Source organism: Scylla paramamosain, chromosome 5 (assembly GCF_035594125.1).
Source record: "Scylla paramamosain isolate STU-SP2022 chromosome 5, ASM3559412v1, whole genome shotgun sequence".
Lineage (NCBI taxonomy): Eukaryota > Metazoa > Arthropoda > Malacostraca > Decapoda > Portunidae > Scylla > Scylla paramamosain.
In genome coordinates, this window is record NC_087155.1 from 30,680,982 (window position 1) to 30,705,414 (window position 24,433).

The 24,433-nt window shown below is 37.4% G+C and overlaps 2 protein-coding genes across 5 annotated transcripts in view; both read right to left on the minus strand.

Annotated features, from left to right (window-relative positions):
- Window positions 1–9,208, minus strand: part of LOC135100825 (mitochondrial S-adenosylmethionine carrier protein-like) — a 16,948-nt gene extending 7,740 nt beyond the window's left edge. The window contains exons 1-2 of one of the 4 annotated variants that reach the window (XM_064004200.1): window positions 9,101–9,208; window positions 80–167 (exon numbers count right to left, since the gene is read on the minus strand). In XM_064004200.1, coding sequence (XP_063860270.1) covers window positions 80–118 — 39 coding nt within the window. In that variant the 5' untranslated portion in view covers window positions 119–167; window positions 9,101–9,208. Of the gene's footprint in view, window positions 1–79; window positions 171–316; window positions 2,769–6,717; window positions 6,872–9,100 lie in introns of those variants that run through there. The other 3 variants (XM_064004197.1, XM_064004198.1, XM_064004199.1) reach the window with 3 other exon arrangements.
- Window positions 7,293–22,443, minus strand: LOC135100823 (ATPase family gene 2 protein homolog B-like). Its single transcript, XM_064004196.1, has 12 exons — window positions 22,363–22,443; window positions 21,790–21,931; window positions 20,137–20,913; window positions 19,003–19,274; window positions 18,398–18,514; window positions 17,736–17,921; window positions 16,995–17,214; window positions 15,800–16,000; window positions 12,537–12,697; window positions 11,643–11,774; window positions 10,576–10,680; window positions 7,293–9,264 (listed from the first exon to the last, which is right to left on the minus strand). Exons 3-12 carry the CDS (start codon window positions 20,864–20,866, stop codon window positions 9,097–9,099), a joined length of 2,292 nt encoding a protein of 763 aa, XP_063860266.1. The 5' UTR covers window positions 20,867–20,913; window positions 21,790–21,931; window positions 22,363–22,443; the 3' UTR covers window positions 7,293–9,096.
- Window positions 22,444–24,433: the final 1,990 nt, after the last annotated feature.

The following is a 24,433-nucleotide window of genomic DNA, read 5'->3' on the forward strand; positions in this document are numbered from 1 at the left end:
AGCTATGAATTAATATTTTCTTAGTGCTTGCTAAATTCTCATCAGTAGTTTGTGGTACAGAACATTTTGTATACATTACCATAAGAGAGGTGACAAAGCTTGGCTCTTCATGACTCATTATTGGTGGTTTAAGAGCCTTTTTCTTCTTTTAACAATCAAGTGGTACTCTGCTTAAACAAAAGTTTGAAGTTAGTACTCTTATTAAACGAAGATTAATTAAAATCAAATAATGTGTAAAGAATCTATTATTTTATTGAGCATTCACTACACAGTATGGAACAAAGCCAATTCTAAAAACCTCTTTATTGCATAATACCTCCATTTGCCCTAAAAGGTTGAGATGAGGGGCATGAGGTACTCTGCATTTTGCTTTTGTCTTCACCTCTACTTCCTTTTAGGCATGATGTGGATAAAATCTTGTAGTCCAGGACTGTAACATTTCTATTTCCAAATATTTTTTCCCATCAAGACTACCTCATAGATTTGCAACTTAAGTGCACTAACTGGTTCAGTAACAGAAAATCTATATCAGTACTTTATTCTGGTGAATTTTTACTTATTCAGCTCTGTAACTTTTCAAACTAGTTATGTTAAGGATCATACACATGCTCTGATTCCTGACATGCTCTGATTCCTTCAGCAGAAGGCATATCCTATTGGCCCCTCCTTTACACCTCAGCTCTCACTAATCAGCAATCTTAAAACACAAACAACAGTCAGTTGCTCATTTCAATCAGAGACTACTTGCTTTTTTTTTCAGTGGAGGGGGCAGGGGAGCAGGATCATACCCAGTTGCTTCTGATCTGTCATGAACAGTAGTGTTGTGCTTTGCAGCCTAGGATACAGAACATAAGACTGGAACAGCAAAATCTATATGATGAAATAGTAAAGACTGCATTTCTAGAGAATGTGACCAGCCAAAATAACCAAAAACTGGTTTTATTAGAAAGTGGGATGGTGAAGCCACAGTGTGAAAGTACAGGGATGGTTAGCATAAGGTATCAACCACTGCCTCGTACTCCTAACTTCATTAAGAATATAAGAAAAGGGTAGATGCAAGCCTTCAGGCCTACATGTGACAGTCCCTGTATGAAACACGCTGATCTATTTTCTACTATCATCTTTATCCCTTAATTTAATATTCTCTTCGAGCCCACTAATGACTCAACATTAACAACCTCATTGCTGAATCCCTTCCATTCATCTATCACTATTTGAAATTCAGTTCCTTCCTATCCTTTTTTTTTTTTCCTTTTTTAAATATAACTTTATCAAGCTTGAATCCATTATTTCTTGTTCTCTTCTGATTACTGACCTTGTAAATTTAAAGACCTATCTGATCCCCTTTTTAAGCAGTATGAACATGAAGCATCTGACTCAAACTTTAGTTCTAAATCCAAAAGTATTTCACCCTATTTAAGAAAAAAAATTGGTAAACTTAGCATCAATCCTCTCAGGGCAGCTGATGGTGAAACAATATATGACCCAAAGGTGATGTTAAAACTTTTTGCTACCACCTTTGCATCAGTGTATTCAGTATCTGCTCCAGGGTTTCCTGCCCTCCATAAAACTTTTCAAGGACATAATGATGAATTTGACACTGCCACTGACACAGTTGCTAACATTCTCTCTAACCTAAACATTTCTTCCATGGTTCCTGATGAATTTTGCCCATATTCATAAAAATTCTGCAGACCAGAGTTAGTATATCCCCTAACACTTACACTGTATTTTGTTCTTATTACAATGCTGTTATACTTCCACAGATGTGGAATGTCCTTTATTTTTAACCTCAGTTTTGTGACAAATCTATGGAACAAATTTGTACCAAATTTATGTTTGACTATTTAGATAGTAACAATCAACTAAGTGAAGGCCAATTTGGCTTCTGATCTGAGCATTCCATGGAGGGTCAGCTAGTATTAACTTATAATAATATCACAATGAGGTTAGACTGGGAATTTAATGTAGACATTATTTTGCTTGACTTTTTTTTTTCCAAGTTTTGATGCAATAAGTCATAGTACATTACTAGAAAATTCAGTAAGTTGGGTATTACTGGTAAGCTTTTACACTGGATTACAGACTTTTTGATTGGTAGGGACATGTGGACCACAAATTTAGTAACCCAAGAACAGTAAACAGTGGAGTTCCCCAAGGTTCTGTGTTGGGTCCTTTACTTTCTCTCATTTATGTCAACTTTCTCACACAAACAATAACTGCTCAAACTAAAATCTATGGTGATGACCTAAAGTTAAAGTTATTAAAGCTGAGACTGCCCTGGGAATAGTCTATTATATGCATATGTGCCACCATGCTATTAATACCCTCTATACAGTGTCCAAATACTGAGGCCTTCATATGAATTCTTCCAAGTGTGTTGTACTACAGTTCTAAAGATGTCAGGTCGACTAGAAGGCATTAGGGTTGTTTCCGCTATACTATATGAATAATACATCAATCCCTATTACAGATTCTACTGTTGATTTTGGAATAATAGTAGATTCCTCCTTGAAATTCCATCAACACATTGCAAAGATCATCAACAAATCTGCAGGTGTTGCATAAAACATCCTTAAAGCAACTGTTTAATGGAATGCATCTTTTGTAGTTTCTCTCCTTTCAACTCATGCCTGCTCCTCATTAGAATACTCCTGTGTTGTATGGAACCTTGGATTTATTGGTGACCTCAGGCTACTGGAGACTGTACAGAGGCATTTCTTATGCTAATAAGTATCTTTTTTCCTTCATCAGTTGCTGTTGTGTCTTCTAACCATCAGAATCCTATAATAATAATAATAATAATAATAATAATAATAATAATAATAATAATAATAATAATAATAATAATAATAATGATAATAATAATAAACACTAAAAAAACTACTGAAATAATTGGCTAATTCCAGATGCAAAGAAAAGGCAGGAAGAAAATCTATTAGAACTCGCAAAGACTTCGACCCAAAAAATCTTCAAAATGATATTTAAAAACATAAACAGTGGTTGCATACAGCCATTTCATGCAGAGCTCCAAAGGAAATGACAAACTGAGAAAAGCCAAGCTCTGACATCAATAGTGTACTGTGGCATCAAAAATCTTTATCCTCCAGTTCAACTGTGATCCATTTTCTCACAGACCACTCATGATGTTCCACAACATCAAAGCAGCATGGAGTTGCCTCTTAATTGAATTCAGTCTTGACAGCCTCTCAGCATATGGATAGTTAGCAAACCCATTTATTTTGTTAATCCATTGTCTGAATGGACTCCAGCAGATGCAGGTCACCAATATGACTATGTTCCATAACACACTACCAAAGTCAATAATGGGATGGATATGTGCAACAAATACCTAAACTATGAATTCTGGGAACCTAGACAAAGTTCCTCTAAGAATATTATTGAAAGTGATGAAAGTTTAAGTCTACTTAGGGCTTTTATTACCTAACGGATAGTGAATTTGCTCAACACAAATTGGGCAGCAGATCAGGAAAATTTTCCCATACAAATATTGAGGAAACACAACTGGCCAGATGATTTGCCAAACCATGTTATGTTCCCATGAACCATTCACTAAGAGAGGACCAACAGTAGAATGGTTAACCATTATTATTGTAAGCAGCAGTGGAAGTGTTTGGAATCTCCATTTGCAATGATAGATCTCACATAATTAGGTATAGCATTTATACAGTATATTTAGATCTCTAAAATTAAACCAACATTGCAAAGTTCAGGGTGAATTTCAACCAAGCTGTCTCATGTTTATACTGTCTCCAAGCAGCACTGCTCCTGGTTTGTATATTAACTGATAGGTATTGTATCTGGCAGGATGATTTAGATAAAGCATAAGTCAATTTAGAAAAGCACTGCTTTACTTTACATCTGAAAAACTCAAAGGCCCAAGAACATATGGAGCTGAGAAAATCTTACCTATTTTGTGATACTGAAGTCAATGAATTTGTTTTCAATTTAAGCTAGATTATTACATCATGACATAATAAAATACTAACAGATCTTCCACAATAACTGTGCAATCTCTCCTTCAGACCTATTTGTTAATCCTTAATTTTCATCCACCAGAGGTCATCAGAACAAAATTACTTATGTTAGGACACAGTTTGACCTGAGGAAAAAGGTATTCCAGTGTGAGAGGAATACATCTGTGGAACCACCTTCCATATTTACATTTCTTTCTATTGTCAATCCTCATTCAAATCACCACTTGCTACTTATGTTGGAAACAAACTTTTTGAATATTCTTGACCCATTTACTGCAAAACTCTCATTCAGTTTTTTATCTTTATGGTTAGTACTGTCATTGTTATTGCTATTATTTATTTATTTATTTATAAATGTAACTTGATTGCTTATGATGTCCTATCCAGCTGGTATAAATAAAGTTAAAGTATGGGTGAGTGAGTTGTTTGGGCTAGTCCATCAGCAGTGTGTTGGCTTCCCTCAATCTTCTTTACCATGTTGATTGAGGAGCATGGGAGCCCACCAGATGAGACGGATAATAAATTATGCACATATGGTGGTGAATAGTCACTGTTTTGGGGTCATGCACGACTACAATATATGACATGATATGTCTTGTGCTGCATCCCAAATTTTAAGTCCATGCTGATGAAGTTTGCTTGGAGGGACACAGTGTAATGCATGTGTTAGTATGCTAGTTTTCAGTATGGAATGGTGCATACTCTCTTGTATCTCTTTTGTTCAGCCAATGAGAGCTGTCCTTAAAATGATGCATTAGAACATCATTATCTTGTGGCCAATACGTCAATTATTCTTGGCCAATCACCACATGTACATATACTTGGTAGCTGCAGGAGTTAACCAGCTAACCAGTGTCACAATGGTATCTGAGTGCAGTGGACATAAATTTAAACAGAAATTTTATTACGCAGTGCCATAAACAAGTCGACTTAGGTGTACATACATCTCTAAGATTGCATGATGTTTTGCTGAAATCAATTGAGTACTGAAAACTTGGTGGTACCAGTACCCTTAGATGATAAGGAAGAGGTTGACCAACCACACACTGGACCTTCCACTTCCTATTGAGGTATAAAGTTAGGTTAACGTCCTTAAGGTGTTCCAAGGGACAAAGCCCCCTAGTTAGGCTTTTCACGAATGTTCAAATTTGCCATAATTTGGCTTCCTCCATCCTAAAACCTCACTTTCCCAACAAGTCCCTAAGTTTGTTGGAAATAGAAAAGGAGAAAAGAAGATAGGATGTATTGTGTTAAACTGCAATTTTACTGGTTAGGAAAGTGTAACGGGAGATATGAGGGGCAAAGATTTCTCAATTAACAAGGTTTGTAACTTCAAAAGGTTAGGATAGCATAGCAGGGGATACTGAGGGTGAATATTCATTGTTTTTTTAAAGTTTTCCCAAATTTAGCCTATTTTGGTCTCTCCCACCCTTAAGCCCCACTTTCCCACCAGGTCCACAATCTTGCATGTCCTGGAGAGGGGCGACAATAGAACATGATTAATCTGGATATCACATCCGTGTTACATACAAGCACGAAACTCACACCATGTAAAAGGTTCGGTAACTTTGCCTTAAACATAAAAAAAAATTGAGGGGCAAATGTCTAGTATGGCTGTAATAGCACTTGAGAGTGTGGTGAAATTCAACATTTTCTAAGTTCAATGAGCATTGCACCAGTCAAGAGTAAACATTGAAATGATTTTCTTTTGTTTATAACTGGGATTTGTGGGTAGCGGCATATTAGGATTTCATGGTATCTATACAGCTGATCCCTCCAATCACGCACTGGCACTCGTGAGGCCATTCATGAGGCCACCAACCGACTGCGACTTTCCATGGTAGGTTCAAATACACTTTCCATTTGTTTTAGAGACACATCAGGCATTCTGATAGAGGCTCACTGTCATTTGTTAATACAGCTACCCAGTGGAGGGAAGTGAAGCAAACAGTGCCAGTGTTTAGCAAGAATAAAGTCACTATGTGGGACATTTAGCAATAGGAATGGTTAAGATGTGATATACAGATGTAAAGAAGAGGTTCATGTGTTTATTAAGGAAGTCACCAAGCTGTACCCACCTCCATCACCCTGAGAATCTCCACATCACACTGGTAAGGCATAATGGTATAATTTTTGAGGTCCTTCCTTAGGTTAGGTTAGATTAGAATAGGTTATGGTAGGTTTGGTCAACATCCTAATTAGGGACTTCCAAAGGGGAGCGCATCCCCCCTAACACCCGCCTAGGTTAGGTTATTTTATGCTGTTAGGTTGACATCCTAGCGGGGAGGGTCCAGGAAGGGCACAGCTCCCATGGTTAGGATATTTTGAAATATTAAGGGAAATTTCATTAGATTTTTAACACCCTTATTTCACTGATTTTTTTTTATCCCCACCCTACAAAACACCCGATTTCCCACAGGCCCCCAAGCTTGTTTGAGGGGTTACAGGGGATTGGGGAGAACGGGGTGACGGACTTATCAAGAAATACCTAGAATACATAAGGAGCTGCTACTGGTAAGACCTACTGGTGAGATTATCTATCAAATTATACCGAATGAACCTACTGACAGAGTAGCAGAAACGGTGAGCAAATCAGCTCACATGGTTTCATAATGGCTCATATAATTACGTATCTGTCGGAAATTCTAAAGCATCGAGACCAAATCCACATACGGAAGTCAATATAGAAGCATACAAATTTTAACACTGCAGTACTTACCATGTATTACACAAAACAAATTCGTGAAGGCCGCGCCGGCTGAACATAGTCTTTTTTTCCGCGCGCCTGTATGGCGAATGTAAACACATCACTGCATCATCAGCTGCATGGCGTCGTAAGAACGGGACAATTGAAACCAGTGTATGGCTTCACAGTAAATGCATACCTATTTAACCTTAAATTTGTAACTCCTTTCCTTTATACCGTTACTTTGAAAACTTTGTATCAAAAAAAATATCCCATCTGCATTCTTTAAGTATGGTTGATAAGGTTTCTTCTCGCCTTCCTACTTACAATAAAAATGCAAAGCCTTCTACTGTCTGCCATCTATAGATCAAGTCTTCTGCTCCACTTCACACACACACACACACACACTATAATGCAAAGGAATTCTTAGTTTACTTTTTCAAATCAAGCTTATCGCTCGGAAAATTAATTGTATAATCATGGAGGTATATTATTTAAACCTTGTGTATAATGAAAAAAGATACGAAACATGATTTATATATTATAGGTGTTGATTACATAATCAGGAAAAGTAATGAAAAAGACAGGAATTAAAGAAAAATTAAGCGTAATCTTAGAAAAGTATTTAATTTTACAGTCAGGTATATTACCTATACTCTTATTTTTACTATTGCTTTCCTACGGGACACACACAGACACACACACACACACACATACATTTTCAACTGCAGGCCCTCCAACTGTCCAAAAGTGTGTGTGTGTGTGTGTGTGTGGAGGGAGAGGTATAGGAACCGTTATGGTGGCTTGAACCACTGACCCACTACTTGCATACCTGACAACTATCACTAAAACACATCAGTGTAAAGCATAACATTAAAGTGAAAGATAATTACTCACAAAAAATACACAACAGCTAGGAAACTTAAGCTTAATTAAGCTGTATCCAAGAATGTTATTACTAAATAAATTAATCTCTGGTTAACTAAGACACATGGGTTCATCTAGGAATTGAAGAAAAAACATTCCGAAAAGCTGCCACCAAACATATATGCTGTGTTCTTGGCCACATATTTCAATGAAAAAAAAAAAAAATAAATAAATAAATAAATGATCACAGAACACAATAAAACTGATCGATAGAAAAACTAAGAAAAACAAATGCATTACTCTTCTCAATTAACCACTAAGGAACATAGAACTGGTCTAAATGAAAAAAAAAAAATAAATAAATAAAAATAAATAAAATAAATAGATTAAATTGGTAATTGGGTAAACATATACAATGAGCGTTGTGATATTGTAGGGTAATATAGGATAAAGAAACATAATTAAATAGTATTTTCTCAATGGGTAACAAGGTACAGCAGACAGGGCCAGTACAGCACCACATTACTCAACAAGTGTGAACACTTCTATTCCTGTCACGCTAAAATAAAATAAAGGTAGAATTTCCACTTACTTTTCTATATTATATCCCACTTCTTGACAGTGTACTCATTAATGTGTATATGTATAAAATTACTAACTTTCATGCTTTATGAATCTGTGACAGGATTTTTTTTTATCACCTAAAGTACTTGTACTTAAGTACGACGACATGGACTTGGACTTAAGTCCATGGAAAAGCGACTACTTATATTTGAAAAATATCTAGGTACTTGGACTTAAGTACAGTCCCCTGTAACTACATGGACCCAACCATGTCAGCCATATTTGTTGTTGTTGTTGTCTGAGCACTGCCTTAATCACCTTGAGCTACCTCAAGTGGTGGCTTACATCTTGTCTGCTAAGGCATGTCTAAATCACACTCAGCAGATCATGGGTTTGAGACATTTTATCTATAACACATGCTTAGTAATAATTTAGCATTTCTTTGAGCTAAGACCATTCTTAGCACTTGTATAAATACCAGCCCTGAAGAATGAATTGATCGTGACCTGGCGACAGGACCAACAGTTTGGGCAGTGGATGACGGCATCACACAGAGAACACAGTTGCTCCACAAACTCAAGGCTTAACATTTCTGTTAATCTGGGTGCTCAGCAAACTCCAGTATACTGTCAAAGGCATCCCACACAGTGCTTAAATGGGGTATGGATGGAGAAGCTGCATCCTCTGAGTCATCTTTGTCACCACCACTTTCACTGTCAGACACAGAAGCAGTGATCCTGACATTAGACATGATCTGATAGTGCTGGCACCTAGCGTGCCTGTGTCTGGATATTGATGAGCTGGATTCCTGAATGTCTGGATATTGCAGGGGGTTACTGTATGCATCTTTTTAAGAATAAAGAGTAAATTTTAATTTATATGATAATTTCTGCCCTTGCACACTGAATTCTTCTAATTTTTATAGGTACACACACACACACACACACACACACACACACACACACACACACACACACACAGTCACCTGCCACTAACAGCCTGCTTGAAATCTAGGTATGCCTTCATCTCAGCAGATGTGAGGGAAGGTGCAAGCGTGTGTCGAGCAGCCCAGAGATGCTTGGCCTCCACTACCACCTCATCTGCAACTTTCTTCACCATGCCACCCTCACGCAATGCCAATACCAATGCCTGGGAAAATAGACAGTGTCACCTTACACAGAAGCAACATGTTAGTCTACACATTGACACCTAGTAAAATAGACTGCCAAATGAGCACTAAAGATTACAATGCCATTTTAGTCTAGATTGTAATAGGTGACAAATTATTCCAAAATAACTTAATAATGACAAAGAAACACACACACACACACACACACACACACACACACACACACACACACACACACACACACACACACACACACACACACACACACACACACACACACATATATATATATATATATATATATATATATATATATATATATATATATATATATATATATATATATATATATATATATATATATATATATATATATATAAGAATGAGAAACTAAAACTTAGGAAGAGAAGAGAAATGAGAGAGAGAGAGAGAGAGAGAGAGAGAGAGAGAGAGAGAGAGAGAGAGAGAGAGAGAGAGAGAGAGAGAGAGAGAGAGAGAGAGAGAGAGAGAGAGAGAGAGAGAGAGAGAGAGAGAGAGAGAGAGAGAGAGAGAGAGAGAGAGAGAGAGAGAGAGAGAGAGAGAGAGAGAGAGAGAGAGAGAGAGAGAGAGAGAGAGAGAGAGAGAGAGAGAGAGAGAGAGAGAGAGAGAGAGAGAGAGAGAGAGAGAGAGAGAGAGAGAGTTAAATTAGTGTTACAGACGTCTCAGGCTATGCTGATCTATAAGCCATATCCTCTGCCTCTTTCCCCTTTTAGCTAGGCAGTTGATTGGTGCATTAAAAAGTGTTTGTCACTTACATAGCTTTTTGTATTTAAGATATTTTCAATCATCTTATCCATTTGCCCTGACCAAAGACAACTTGAAAAGATCAGTAAAAAACAATATTATCAAAGGACTGGCCCTTTGGAAACTGTGGAAATAAATAACAATTTTTATATAATTTCAACCATATAAATGTGCCATGTCTCAGGAAGCAAGTGTTGAAAATCAATATAGATGAGGTTCCATGAATAAATTGTTATTTAATTTACCAGTTTTTGTGAAGCTTTAATTCCTTAATATTATTACTCTTTTTCCTACAGATATTTTTGAAAATTAGCTTAAGCGAAAGGTACTGATATTTCAAATATATCAATTTGGGGATGTGGCAAGAATGTTATGAGTGCACCAATTACCTGTTGCACCAAAAAGGGGATTGGAGGCAGGAGGTGCTTCTTGATCACCTTAGCCTACAGTAACTAGTTCATAAATGAACACACACACACACACACACATATTAATAATATGGGGAAAAGAAATAGAAAAAAGATGCAGAGATAACCTAATAGTATTACTTTTTGCACCAGGTTCTCTAATTCAGCTCCAGTAAATCCTTCAGTTTCCTTGGCCAATTGCTGTAGTACTTCCTCCTCCTCTAGCTCCATGCCTTTTGTCTTGGCCTGCAAGACAAATAGTGGTCAGTGAGAACTGGTTATTGAGGTTTTCAAGAGTGCTTCCATGATGCTAGTGAAAATGTAACAAAGATTCTGCACTTTTTAACAAGTTCAAATGTAAGTTATTAGGGTTTTAAAGGATGTTTTCATGACTGCAGAGATAGTTTAATAAGATATAATAAAAATTATCCAATTTCCTAATGCTGTTTCTATGGGTGATACTTTAACACATTTGAAAGGCTCTACTGAAAATTACTATGATTTTCAAGGGTATTTTGATGATTCTGAAGGTAGTTTAACAAGGAATCTGCATTTCTGACAGACTCAACTAAAAATTACTTAGATTTTCAATGGTGATTTGAGGATTCTAGCAGTACCTAATTTAACAATATGCATTTTCGACAAGCTCAAACAAAATCTATTACAGAATATTATGGTTTTCATGATTTTGGTGATTTTTTAACAGGCAATAATGGAAGTCATTGGGGTTTTGATTCAAGGGTGTTTTTGTGATTCTACTGATAATTTGGCAGGTTTTAAGGGAAGCTACTAAAAGTTTTTAAGTCTGTTTTTAGGATTCTACTGATACTTTAACATGGTGTGGAGGAGGTTAGTGATGTTTTCTGAGGTGTTTTTATGATTGTGATGATAGTTTAATAGGCAGTATTAAAGATTACTGGGGTTTTTAAGGGCGTTCTCATGATTCCAGCAATATTTTAAGAAGCTGTAGTGAACGCTATGAGTGTGTACACGATTGCAGTTACAGTTAAACTTGAACTCACCACTAACAGAAAATAAAATAAACACCCCATGAGAACTCAACTAAAAATCTCTATGGCCTTTGAAAATAGTCCTAATGAGAAAGTATATCTCTTCAAAATACCATTAACCAGAAACCTACTCTACCTAGCCTTCACTATGTCAAACTACCACTCCCTTCCTTCTCCTGCCTTTCACCTCTGCTTCACCTTTAGTATATCTAGCCGGGCCTCAGTGTCTGGCAGTGGAACAAACACCAGCCGGTCAAACCTCCCTGGCCGTAGCAGTGCTGGGTCCAGGGCTGTGGGATGATTGGTGGCAGCCAGAACCAACACTCCATCCTAAGGAAAAAGGGAATATTTTGATGGTGAGACTGACAGATGGATAGATAGATGGATAGGTATATGGACAGACACACAGATTAATGGATGGATACACTGATGGACAGATGGATAAATGAATAGACAACGATAGATAGATTGATGGGTAGGCAAACAGGAAATGGGTAGACAGATAAATAGATTGACAGGTATGGATAAATACATCAACAGACAGATAGACAAGTACAAAAAGACAGACAGATAAACAGACAGATGAGCAGAAAAAAAAACAGATAGACAGGGAGAAAGATACGGATAGTTACATAAATAGAAATAAATAGATAGATTGATATACAGACAAAGACATGGACAAATATATAAACAGACAAATAAGAGAAACAGATAAATAGACAAACATACAGGTCAAATAAATAGACAGACAGCCAGACACTGATAGATAAGCAAGCAGATGAAAAGACAGATACACAGAGACAAATAAAAATAGGTACACATCTAGACAGATAAACAGGTACACATACCGATACACAGGTAGAAATAAAATAGTGAAAGAAAGACCAGCATATGCACAGAAAGATAAATTGAGAAAGAGACAGATAGGTAGAACACATAAACAGAGACACAGTTAGAAAGAAAACACACTGACAGTTAGGCAGATGCATGAACAGATAAACAGAGAAATGAAGAGACAAATAAATGGATAGATAAATAGATAGAAAAATATATCTCATCCATCAGCAAAATCACATAAACACATGAACAGACCTGTGTGCCAGTGGTGTTGATGTTGGTGTGTGCCAGCAGAGAGGCACCCTGCAGACTGGTGGCACTGACCTCAGCCCCATCCAGTGCCTGTAGGAGTTCATTCAACAGACTCACTGCCACACTGCTGCTGCCATGAGACTCACGGGATCCGAAGATGCCATCTGGGAAGGAAATTTTTATTTATTTATTTTTTTATGTAGGAGAGGCACTGGCCAAGGGCAACAGAACTGCAATAAAAAATAATAATAACAAAATAAAAAAATAAATAAAAAAATAAATAAAAAAAGGCGCACTGAGGTGCTGGTCCCCGAATAGATTAAAAAACAATAGTCAAAAACTACAGGATAAGTGTCTTGAAATCTCCCTCTTGAAAGAGTTCAAATCATAGGAAGGTGGAAATACAGAAGCAAGCAAGGAGTTCCAGAGTTCACCAGAGAAAGGGATGAATGACTGAGAATACTGGTTAACCTTTGCATTAGAGAGGTGGACAGAACAGGGTTGAGAAAAAGAAGGGTCTTGTGTAGCAAGGCCACAGGAGGAGGGGAGGCATGCAATTAGTAAGATCAGAAGAGCAGTTAACATGAAAACAAAAGATAGCAGCAAGAAATGCAACTTTGTGGCAATGAGAAAGAGGCTGAAGACATTCAGTTGGAGAAGAGTTGATAAAATGAAAAGCTTTTGATTCTACCTTGTCTAAAAAGAGAAGTATGAGTGGAACTGACCCCCCTCCCCTGCATGTGAAACATACTCCATACATGGATGGATAAGGCCCCTGTACAGAGCAGCTGGAGGATGTGGTGAGAAAAACTGGTGAAGATGACTCAGAATGCCAAACTTCATAGAAGCTGTTTTTGCTAGAGAAGAGATGTGAAGTTTCCAGTTTAAATTATAAGTAAAGGACAGACCAAGGATGTTCAGCATAGAAGAGGGGGACAGTTGAGTGTCATTGAAGAAGAGATAGTTGTCTGGAAGGCTGTGTTGAGTTGATAGAAGGAGGAATTGAGTTTTTTAACCATTGAACAATATTAAGTTTGCTCTGCCCCAATCAAAAATTTTAGAAAGATCAGAAGTCTGGCATTCTGTGGCTTTCCTGGGTGAAATGTTTACTTCCAGAAGGGATGGACATCTACAAAAAGGCATGGAAAAGTGCAGGGTGGTATCAGTAGTGAAGGAGTGGATAGGACAAGAAGTTTAGTTTAGGTTACTGATGAATAATAGGAAGAGAGTGGATGAAAGGACAAAACCCTGAGGAACACCACTGTTAATAGATTTAGGAAAACAGAGACTGTCTACCACAGCAGCAATAGAATGGTCAGAAAGGAAACTTGAGATGAGGTTACAGAGAGAAGGCTAGAAGGCATAGGATGATAGTTTGGAAATCAAAGCTTTGTGCCAAACTCTATCAAAAGCTTTTGATATGTCTAAAGCAACACCAAAAGTTTTATCATAATCTCTAAAAGAGGATGACAAAGACTCAGTAAGGAAAGCCAGAAGATCACCAGTAAAGCGGCCTTGACGGAACCTATACTGGCAATCAGATAAAAGATTGTGAAGTGACAGATGTTTAAGAATCTTACTGTTAAGGATAGATTAAAAAATTTTAGATAGGCAGGAAATTAAAGCAATAGGATGGTAGTTTGAGGGGATTAGAATGGTCACCCTTTTTAGGAACAGGCTGAATGTAGGCAAACTTCCAGCAAGAAGGAAAGGTAGATGTTGACAGACAGAGTTGAAAGAGTTTGAGTAGGGAAGATGCAAGCACGGTGGCACAGTTTTGGAGAACAATAGGAGGAACCCCATCAGGTCCATAAGCCGTCTGTGGGTTTAGGCCAGCGAGGGCATGGAAAACATTACTGTGAAGGATTTTAATGGATAGCATAAAAACATAAGAAATAAGGGAAGCTGCAATAAGCCACTGGGGCTAACACGTGGCAGTCCCTGTATGGAATATACCTACCTATTTCCACCTATCATCCCCATCCATAAATCCATCTAACTTTCTTAAATTCATCTAATCTTTATACATGAAATAGTCAGAGGGTGGAGGAGAGGGAGGAACAAGCCCTGTATCATCCAAGTAGTTTTAGCAAATGTATGAGCTTTAGAAATAGATGAGAAGGCAGTGGTGCCATCAGGTTGAAATAAAGGAGAGAAAGATGAAGAAGCAAAGCTATTGGAGATGTTTCTGGCTAGGTGCCAGAAGGCACAAGGGGAGTTAGATCTTGAAAGATTTTGACACTTTCTATTAATGAAGGAGTTTTTGGCTAGTTGGAGAACAAACTTGGCAGAATTCTAGGCAGAAATATAAAGTGCATGAAATTCAGATGATGGAAGGCTCAAGTATCCTTTGTTGGCCACCTCTTTATCATGTATAGCACATGAACAGGCTGTGTTAAACCAAGGTTTGGAAGATTAAGGTTGAAAGAGTGAGGATTGTATGCCTCCATGCCAGACACTATCACCTCTGTTATGAACTCAGCACACAGAGATGGATCTCTGACACAGAAGCAGTAATCATTCCAAGGAAAATCAGCATAATGCCTCCTCAGGTCCCCCCAATTCACTGAGGTAATGCCAAAGGCACCTCTGCTTTGGGGAATCCTGAGGAGCGATAGGATACAGATATGAGACTGATCAGAGAAGCCCAACAGAGAAGACAGCATAAGCATAAGCATAAGCATAAGCAGAGGGACTAAAGGTTAGCAAAAGGTCAAGAATGTGTGATAATTAGAAGTGATGTAGTTGTGAATGAGAAAAATGGAGGAAAAGTATTGTGTAATTTTCAGAATAAAAAGAAAAGAATTATAAAAAAAGATGAAACAAGGAAGACTGATGTAAATATAGAAAGTATCCAAAAAGAATTATATAAAAGCACAAAAAATTGAAAAACATATATCCATGTCGGGAGGAAAAGAAAAATATGAATATGGGAAAAAAAAATAGGAAAATGAATTACGAGGAAGTAGAGAAGAAGAAAAGAATTATGTGAGTAGAAAATTTGATTTTATTGTGAAAAGTAATATAGATGTGGAAAAGAAAAATAATTTCATGAATGTGAAAAAAGAAAAATAATTCTAATAATAATTAAAAAATGCTACAATTACAGAACAAAATTTTGTAGCATTACTCAAATACCTGGCATCATATTATTACTACCAGTTAAAGAATGAAGGTAGATAACTAAGACAAGATTAGAATAAAACACAGTGAAGAAAGTTTTTTCAAGAGCACCTGCATCCCCTAGCAGCCATCTTAGTACTCACCAATCTCATCAATAAAGAGCACAGTTGGCTGGGCAAGACGAGCAGCATGAAACAATGCTGCCACTCTCTTCTCTGATTCTCCAACATATGGTGAGAGGAGGTGAGCTGCTGTGGCTGTAATGAAGGTGCAGCCCCGGGAGGCAGCCAGAGAAGCAGCTAAACGGGTCTTGCCGCATCCTCTCGGCCCATACAATAGCACACCTGTGGGGGAGGAAGAAGGTGAGAGGTGCAGGCAAATCTGAGCACCATAAGCAAAAACTCTATAACTTGAAAATTTAATTTCAACACATTGATAGACTGAGTACACACACACACACACACACACATAAATATCAGTAGAAAGACCTATAATTACAAGGAACAAAGAGGGGCTAGATATCTGAAAGGATACAAGAAGGAAATACTGTAGAAAGAAAAGATCTACTTCTGCAGGGGACAAATAGAGGTTGGATGACAAGCAGAGGCTGGATATCTCTGAGACCACAAGAAAAGCTATGGAAGTGGAAACATACAAGTGAACAAAAATATATAGATTCCCCTACAGAAATTTCAATACCTGGAATGGCCTACAAGAAAAGAGATGATGGAAGTGGCAACTGACAGAAAGCTGATAAATATTGATACAGAGACATCTTGCTACCAGCATACCTCATGCCTTTCACACACACACACACACCACTAAGATTAGACCAAAGTTGGAATATACTGAATCAGTGTTGCCTCCCCATAAAAAGAAACATGTAAAAAGACTAGGAAGGATACAAAGGATGGCAACGAAGATGGTTTCAGAACTGGAAGAATTAACATATGAAGACAGGTAAAAGAAATTAATCTGCTGGCATTTGAGCAAAGAGAAAGGGGAAACTTAATTAATTAATTTATTTAATTTATTTATAAAATGTGGAATAGAGTGGAAGAAACAGATAATGAGAAACTGCTGCTAAAAGTTGGAAGTACCAGATACACAAGCAAAAAACTAAGCAAGGAAAGATGCTTGAATAACATAAAGAAATATAGTTTCCTAAAGAGAAATATATATTTGGAACAAGCTCAGTGAGGATGTAGTACCGGCAACGGGTGTGAACAACTTCAAGGAAAAACTGGACAAGTGTAGATATGGAGACCAGACCACAAGAGAGTAGCTCAGGCCCTGTAAATTATAACTATGTAAACACACACACACACACACACAAACCTCTAGGCCTCCTCAATTTCAGAGCATCATAGGCCCATGAAAACTCAAGATGCTGTGTGAGGATGTTATCAAGAAGGTGTCTAGTGTCGGCAAGGCCAGCTGGGGCAGGGGAGGAAGAAGGTTTGGCTGTGATGAAGTTGAGAGTCTTATGAAGGCTAGGAGTGATGGAGGAAATAGCCTTGGTGAAGACTTCTGCAATTGATTTCTCGGTGGCTGCTTCCTGTAAATGTTATTGAGTTTGTGTTAATTCTTATAACATGATGAGTTTAAATTACAAGCTAGAAATATCCCTTTATTTATTCACCTACCTATACCTCCAGTTCATACTTTGAAGTGCTTTGTTATTTTATTAGGACTATCTTCAAAGGCAAGATGGCCCTTGAAAACAGTAACTTTCAAAAGATCCTGTTAAACTATAATTGAAATCATGAAAATATCCTTACAAATCCCAACAATTTGCATTAAAGTCTGTTAAACTATCACTAGCAATGAAGACTCTCTTAAAACACCAGTAACTTTCAATATTGCCTGTTAACTACCAGCATCATGAAAACATCCTTGAAAACCATAATTATCACTAAAATCTATTAAACCATTACTGAGATAATGAAAACATCTTTGGAAACACTCAAAATATAGGCACATTTTCAGTCAAATTTGATAACATTAATAAAGATATGACAGGAAAGTAAAAGTAAAGCTGTTTTTCTATCACGTTATAAAATGCATAAGCACACACACCTGACAATCAGACAGATGTGTAGCAGCAGAAGCAACCACAGCCTGCAGGTCAGCCCCCACAAAGCCTGGAGTGAGGGAAGCCAGTTGGGGCAGGTCGGGAGTAGGGCAGTGTTGGGGAAGAAGGGCTTTGCAATGCACAGAAAGAATGCTCTGCCTCTCAGTCTGACTTGGGGCACTTAGAAGAATCTGGTGGTGATAGTTGTGACAATAAAAACGTACCACTACTAACAACAATGATAATGATGAAGAGATTGTCCACACGCAAAAGTAGACCAACCCCAAAAGAAAAAATGAGAGTTTTAAACTATGATAATGATTATAATGATGATAATAATGATAATATAGAATATCTTCTTAACCTCTCATTTCTTTCTCTTTCTCTAACAAACAAAATTTTTCTAGTGCTCAATAATTTTATAACAGACAATTTTATGTATAATTATACAACAAATTTTGTATTATATGATTCTGGATTTGTCAAAATTATCCACCTATGCATCTATTAACCATCACTATCTATGTATCAATTCATTCCCATCCAAATCCATTTATTTATCTATTTTCTATATAATATATCTATATATTTATGTTTATCTACCAGTTCTACCTTCTATCTATCTATTCATATACCTGCTTATCTATCTATCTAATAATGAACTGACCTCAATCTCCAGGCGACCTGACCTCCTGACAGCTGGGTCAAGGTCAAAGGGGCGGTTGGTAGCAGCCAGCAGGGTCAGGTTCGGGAGGCCATGACACTCATCTAAGGCAAGCAGAACCTGGCCAAGAAGTATTAGGTAGTAGTAGTAGTAGTGGTGGTGATGGTACTAGTATTCATAGTAGTGGTGGCAGCAGTAGTAGTAGTAATAGTAGTAGTAATGGTGGTGGTAATAATAGTAGTAATAATACTTACAGTAGTAGTAGCAGTAGTAGTAGTAGTAGTAGTAGAAACAGTGGTGTTTTTAATTTTACATTTGCTATTAAAATATTACTTAAGAGCAGAGTTTGAAGTGGTTCACTATCTTTGGTTGCTTTTCTCTCTCTCTCTCTCTCTCTCTCTCTCTCTCTCTCTCTCTCTCTCTCTCTCTCTCTCTCTCTCTCTCTCTCTCTCTCATTCCCTTTTCCTGATCTGAAAAAATATTTTGATACTTGAGTCATTTTCCTTATCTTCTCTTTCTTTTTATCCTCTTCTCTTTTTTCCACACACACATACACACATTCCTTTCTTCCTCTTTCTTCTTCACTTTCTTTTACAATCTCTCCATACCTGAGAGGTCAGCCGGAGAGATGACACACTGGCTTCCTCTGTCCGAGCCCGACACAAGCCATCAATCTCGTCTATAAACAATACACATGGCCCCTCCTCACTCAGGGCCACAGCTTGCTCCACCACCTCCCTGAACCTCCTCTCTGCCTCTCCCTCATATGGTGAGACCAATTCAGCTGCAGCTGTTGCCACCAGACATGCCCCGGTCTCTGCACATAGCTGTCGAACCAGGGATGTTTTGCCGCATCCTGGTGGACCTACCAGCAGCACACCTGAAGATATGATATGAGGGAGTACAAATGAATACAAATAAATACATGGGAATAGTATGAGTGAAGAGATGTAAACACAAAACAGTACAAATTAATACAATGTGTACAATTGAGTATAACTGAGTAAATAAAAATGAATACAGGTGAATTTCAAAACAGCCACAGATCTTTATGTCCTAACTAAGGAATATGATTTCATAACATCACTCTATACATGTAGAAAATCTTAAAATGAGTTTGTTGAATGGACAGCACATGTGGGTCAGTTTCAGGATAAAGGTAGAAAGGAAAAGGTGAAGTTGTTTAGCCATTTGCAGAGAGATGAGTATATGGGGAGGAGGATGCTAAAGAGATCCATCAGACAAAAAGGATGATGGAAAAAATCAAAGAGAAGATTAATGGATGCAGAGAAGATGATGGAAAAAAAAAAAAGGAAAGAAGAGGAAGTATCATATTTCTTTGAGTATAGATCAATTTCTGAAAGCCAAATATTTAGGCAAAACAATGTGAGTCAACCTAAACAAAGGGATGAGATTTCATATGTTGAAAAAACTAAGGAATCCAAACATGATGGGAAAGGGCACTAGCAACTCTTGGCTTTAGAAATTAAATATTTACTTTAGTAAATATTTAATAATGAAGAGATGTGTTGTGTCTCTAGCAGATAAAGCTCATGAATACATAATAGAAGAGTAGAAAAATAGAAAAGAGAACACAAAAAAGAAATGTAAGAAAAATATCACTACACCTTCTGCTATTACTAACAAAATTTGAAAACACAAAAAGGCAATGCAAGAAAAATAGCACTACAACTACAACTATCATTACTATTACTAACAAAAACGGCACAAATAATCCTCACCTGAAGGATAAATAACACCCAACTGGCCAAACTCCTCCCGTCTGGTCCAGGGCTCAGCCACAAGAGAGCGTAAATGGCCAAGGATGTCATCCAGCCCTCCTAACTCAGCCTTGCAACGCACTGACAGCCTCCTGCGATCCTCACTCTCCATGGACACCACCTCCACCTTTGTCTCTGCTCTTAGTGATCCTATTTGACCTGCCCCAACCCCCTTACAAGCCTTGACCTCCACCAGAGTCAGACCAAGCAGGTCAGCCAAGGGATTGTTGTGTAAGTATATTCGTGAGTTATTTGTCAAAGCATACAGTGCTAGGAGTGAGTGTAGTGATGATAAAAATGCTGGTTTGTTCTTACGGTAACTTAGTACATCCTTCACTGTTTTCACTATAACCGTGACCTTCACTACAGTTACTACCACGGCCTCCAAAGTGGTGATATCACTTGTGGTGAGTGTGTGGACGTTGAGTGCATCTGTGCCTTCCACCACACAACCACATGCAACTACCTGGTACCCATAGTTACTGCAGGAATCAACAAGAGGTGCAGTGCGGCATATCACAGCTGTCTGAGGTGTGAGTTGTAACTTCACATGCCCCCCAGGACACCCCCCAATGTTTAATAGTAGTGGTGCAGGAATGAGGACACGTTGTAGGTCCCTCACACCACTGCTGTCCACACATGTCACCACCACTTTCTTTTCATTCTCCATCACCTCTGTCTTCTTCATCATTTCCTTGCCACTCACACCTCTTTTCTTGTGTCATCTTCTCATGTTACCTAAAATTATAAACTCTATTAATGACTGTAATATTATTAACTCTTGTCTTTTACACTGGTATTTGTTGGAGCATAAACCCACCCACCACTACCTGAGTGACATAAGGCTTCTTAACATATGTGGATAGGGTTAGTGACCAACAGAATTAAAAGTTAGGCTAAGTTTAAACAAATTTTATCAATAACCAAAAATAAATAGTGATTGTTAAATTTGAAAAAAAAGAAAACGGTTCTTAACCAATTTTCAGAATATTAAGCTGAAAAAAAAGAAAAAAATGACAAACTGTTGGAGAGTAAAAAATTGAGTCTTTGAAAATGACTGTGGAGTTTTTGTCATTATCATATATTAACAAACCAATATGACCTGTCAAGGGAAGATCAGTTGTCTATCATATCACTGGGTGAAAATTGTGGTGAGCAGTGGCAGCATGCTGTGGGGTTTGAGAAGATGAGATGTGCATGATGAAATATAAAAACATCAAATACTTTGGGACGCCATTTACCGACATACCTCAACTCCCTTTTCCTAGGCAGTTTTGTAAGCATATATTTTGAAAACTATACAATTTTCTAAAACTGAATACATATTTCGGCCCCATTCTCCAATCTGATGAATTATGAAATTGTGATTTTGGTTTTGAATGTAATTTATATAATGTAGTAAATTATGTGTTTAAGTAATATGTGAAACTTTTAAATCTGTAAAGCCTTAAAATCTAACTAACATACATGTAATATAAACAACCAACATCAAGAAATACATAATGACACATGAAGACTCCGCACATGGAAAAAAAAAAAAACGACGTATAAAACACAAAATAAGGAAAACATGACAGACAGAGCAGCTCACAGGCACTGCTGGAGGATACTGACACACTGTATTGTGCAGGAAGCGCGTAACACGATGAGAAATGTGGGAAAGCAGGCCTTCCTGCTTCTGAAACCAGTCGCCAGCTTGTTTTGATGATCTTGTTCTTAATCTTGAAGTTACAGATGACAGGAATTTTCTCTTAGGCTGTTATAACGGTACCTCATTTAAAACAAAATAATATAAATAAATACGTAAATAGATAAATAGATAAACAGGAATAGGTAAATAAACAAATATATAATGAAAATGACTAAAAATTAAAGTAAATAATATCCACCACCACACCAATATTTCTTACATCTAGCATACATTCTCTCAGTTATTTGTCTCTCTACACAAATCCAGCAGTAACACCACCCATTCTCTTTAAGTTTTCTGCACCACGTCATTCCTTCAATATCCTAATTCGGTCATAATTATTTGCATTCATCTCCTTGTCCTTCATTTTAGCACATGTTCCACCATTTCATCATTTCAGGTCACACTTCTCACTGCTGCATTCACATCCATACACTGTGCCTTAGTTCTGAAGAGATCACATCCCCATATAAAATGATGGAGCCTTATTCTTGTACCATTTGTGTTTTTCATTCATGGAGCTATAATATAGGTACACAGGAGACGGTCTCCCGCTCCGCTCTCATCAAGACGAATGAAGCCAGTGGGCCGAGCTTATGATCAGCAGATAGACCCAAAACATTGCGGTCTCCCGTGTTGAGCTATGGAATTTGCCACTTTTTTTTTTGCATACTAGACGAAAAATAAGAAATAATTAATGGTTTGAGTTAAGAAAAGTACATTATAGATTCCTAAATATGTTATGTAGACCCATTATAAATGGTATTTATGCCAAATAACCAAACCAGACGTTTCGAGGAGAAATGGTGGTAATAGATTGTTTTCATTGTTTATTGCATGACAAGGCACAAACAGTGAAACAAAAATTAATTCATTAGATGCCTTTTAAGTGTACAGTGACATGATATCACACAAAATTCTAAATAAGTGCTCTTGAACCTAATATCACATGAGAGAGAGAGAGAGAGAGAGAGAGAGAGAGAGAGAGAGAGAGAGAGAGAGAACCCACTCCTCATCCATTCTTCCTTCCTTCTTCCACCTCCTCCATTCCTCATTTTCTCCTCCTCCTCTCTTCAATCCTCATTTCTTCCTCTTCCTCCTCCTACTACTGCTACTACTAATATTACCACTACTCTCCACCCATTTTCCACCTCCATTCCTCATTCCTCCTCCTTTTCCTCTCCCTCCATTCCTCATTTCTTTCTCCTTCTACTACTACAACAATCTACACTTCTTATTCTGGAGAACACCTGGAAATACTTGAAAAACGCTGGAAATTGAGGGAAATACTGACGAACAGACGCGGGCAGGGAGGAGAAAATGTCTCGGTCTGGGTCCTGATGTTTTCATGGTGGGTGCTCTGCATTTTATTTACGCATTATTTGGGGCATTTTGGCGGTTATTTGTTTATTTTCGTGGTTAATTATGGTTTTCTTTCATGTCTGAATTTAGAAACACACGGAGGTTTAACTAAATATTGGTGTACAGGCAGGGAGGAAGGCAAGAAAAAATGTCCGTCTCAGCCCTTATTTTTACTTACGGCAATTCCTTTTGAAACTCGCAAGAAAGACTGAACTGCACTATATATTCTGACCTGCCATATACTTAAACAAACACACTGAACATAACGGAAAGAGACTGGAATGAAGGGATGTCCCGGCTCTCGGTACCCCGATGATGTCAGTGATGACTTCACGCGTTTTATATACGTACGTTAATCCATTTTGAAAATGACCCCTCCAAAAAACGGAAATAGACTGGAATGCTTTATATATTCTGACCTATGATATACTTTGATATAAATATATACTGTAATATAAACAACATTTCCAGCCTGACTAATAATAAAGAAAAATCCAAAACACAATCTGTAATTTTCATGAATGGGGCCAAAAAATATTACACTGTTGAAGAGAAAAACACATCCAGATTAGATTAAGTTACGTATTCTGAATAAAAAATCTTTACTTTCCAGATAAATAAAGAAAACACAAATATCTCGTTGTATAAAGAAAATACTTTTTTCAAATCTAGCAACAAACTTATTTTAGATTTAACAATACAAATTGTTACACTAGACTTTATTGGATATTATTATTTGGGAAACATTTCTTATGTTTTTAAGTCTTAAATCAAATATCAAAACATTCCTAGGCTTGCTGATAAAAAAAAAAAAAAAAGAAAATTTATAACATGAAAGTGTTATTTTAACCGGAAAAAAAGCTAGACATGATTTCATTATACACTATAACTTGTTATACTTTTCTATTAATAAATTAAATATCAAAACAATGCAAGCTTCACTAGCAAAAAAAAAAAAAATAAATAAATAAAACAATGATAAAGAGTCGATGTAGTTTTTTGCACCTTTCCTCAATACCTTCTCCTCTCCCCTCCACCTCCACCTCTTCCACCTCTTCCTACACAGCGAGCCTTTAAATCACCTGGAAACACCTGCAAGACCCTCGAAATTACGCTAAATATGTGACGGGAAATTGTTACCTCAGCCCCGGTGGGACGGTCGGAGGGGTTTGGCGAGCCTGGGCAGGTCGGGGCGCCAAGGATACC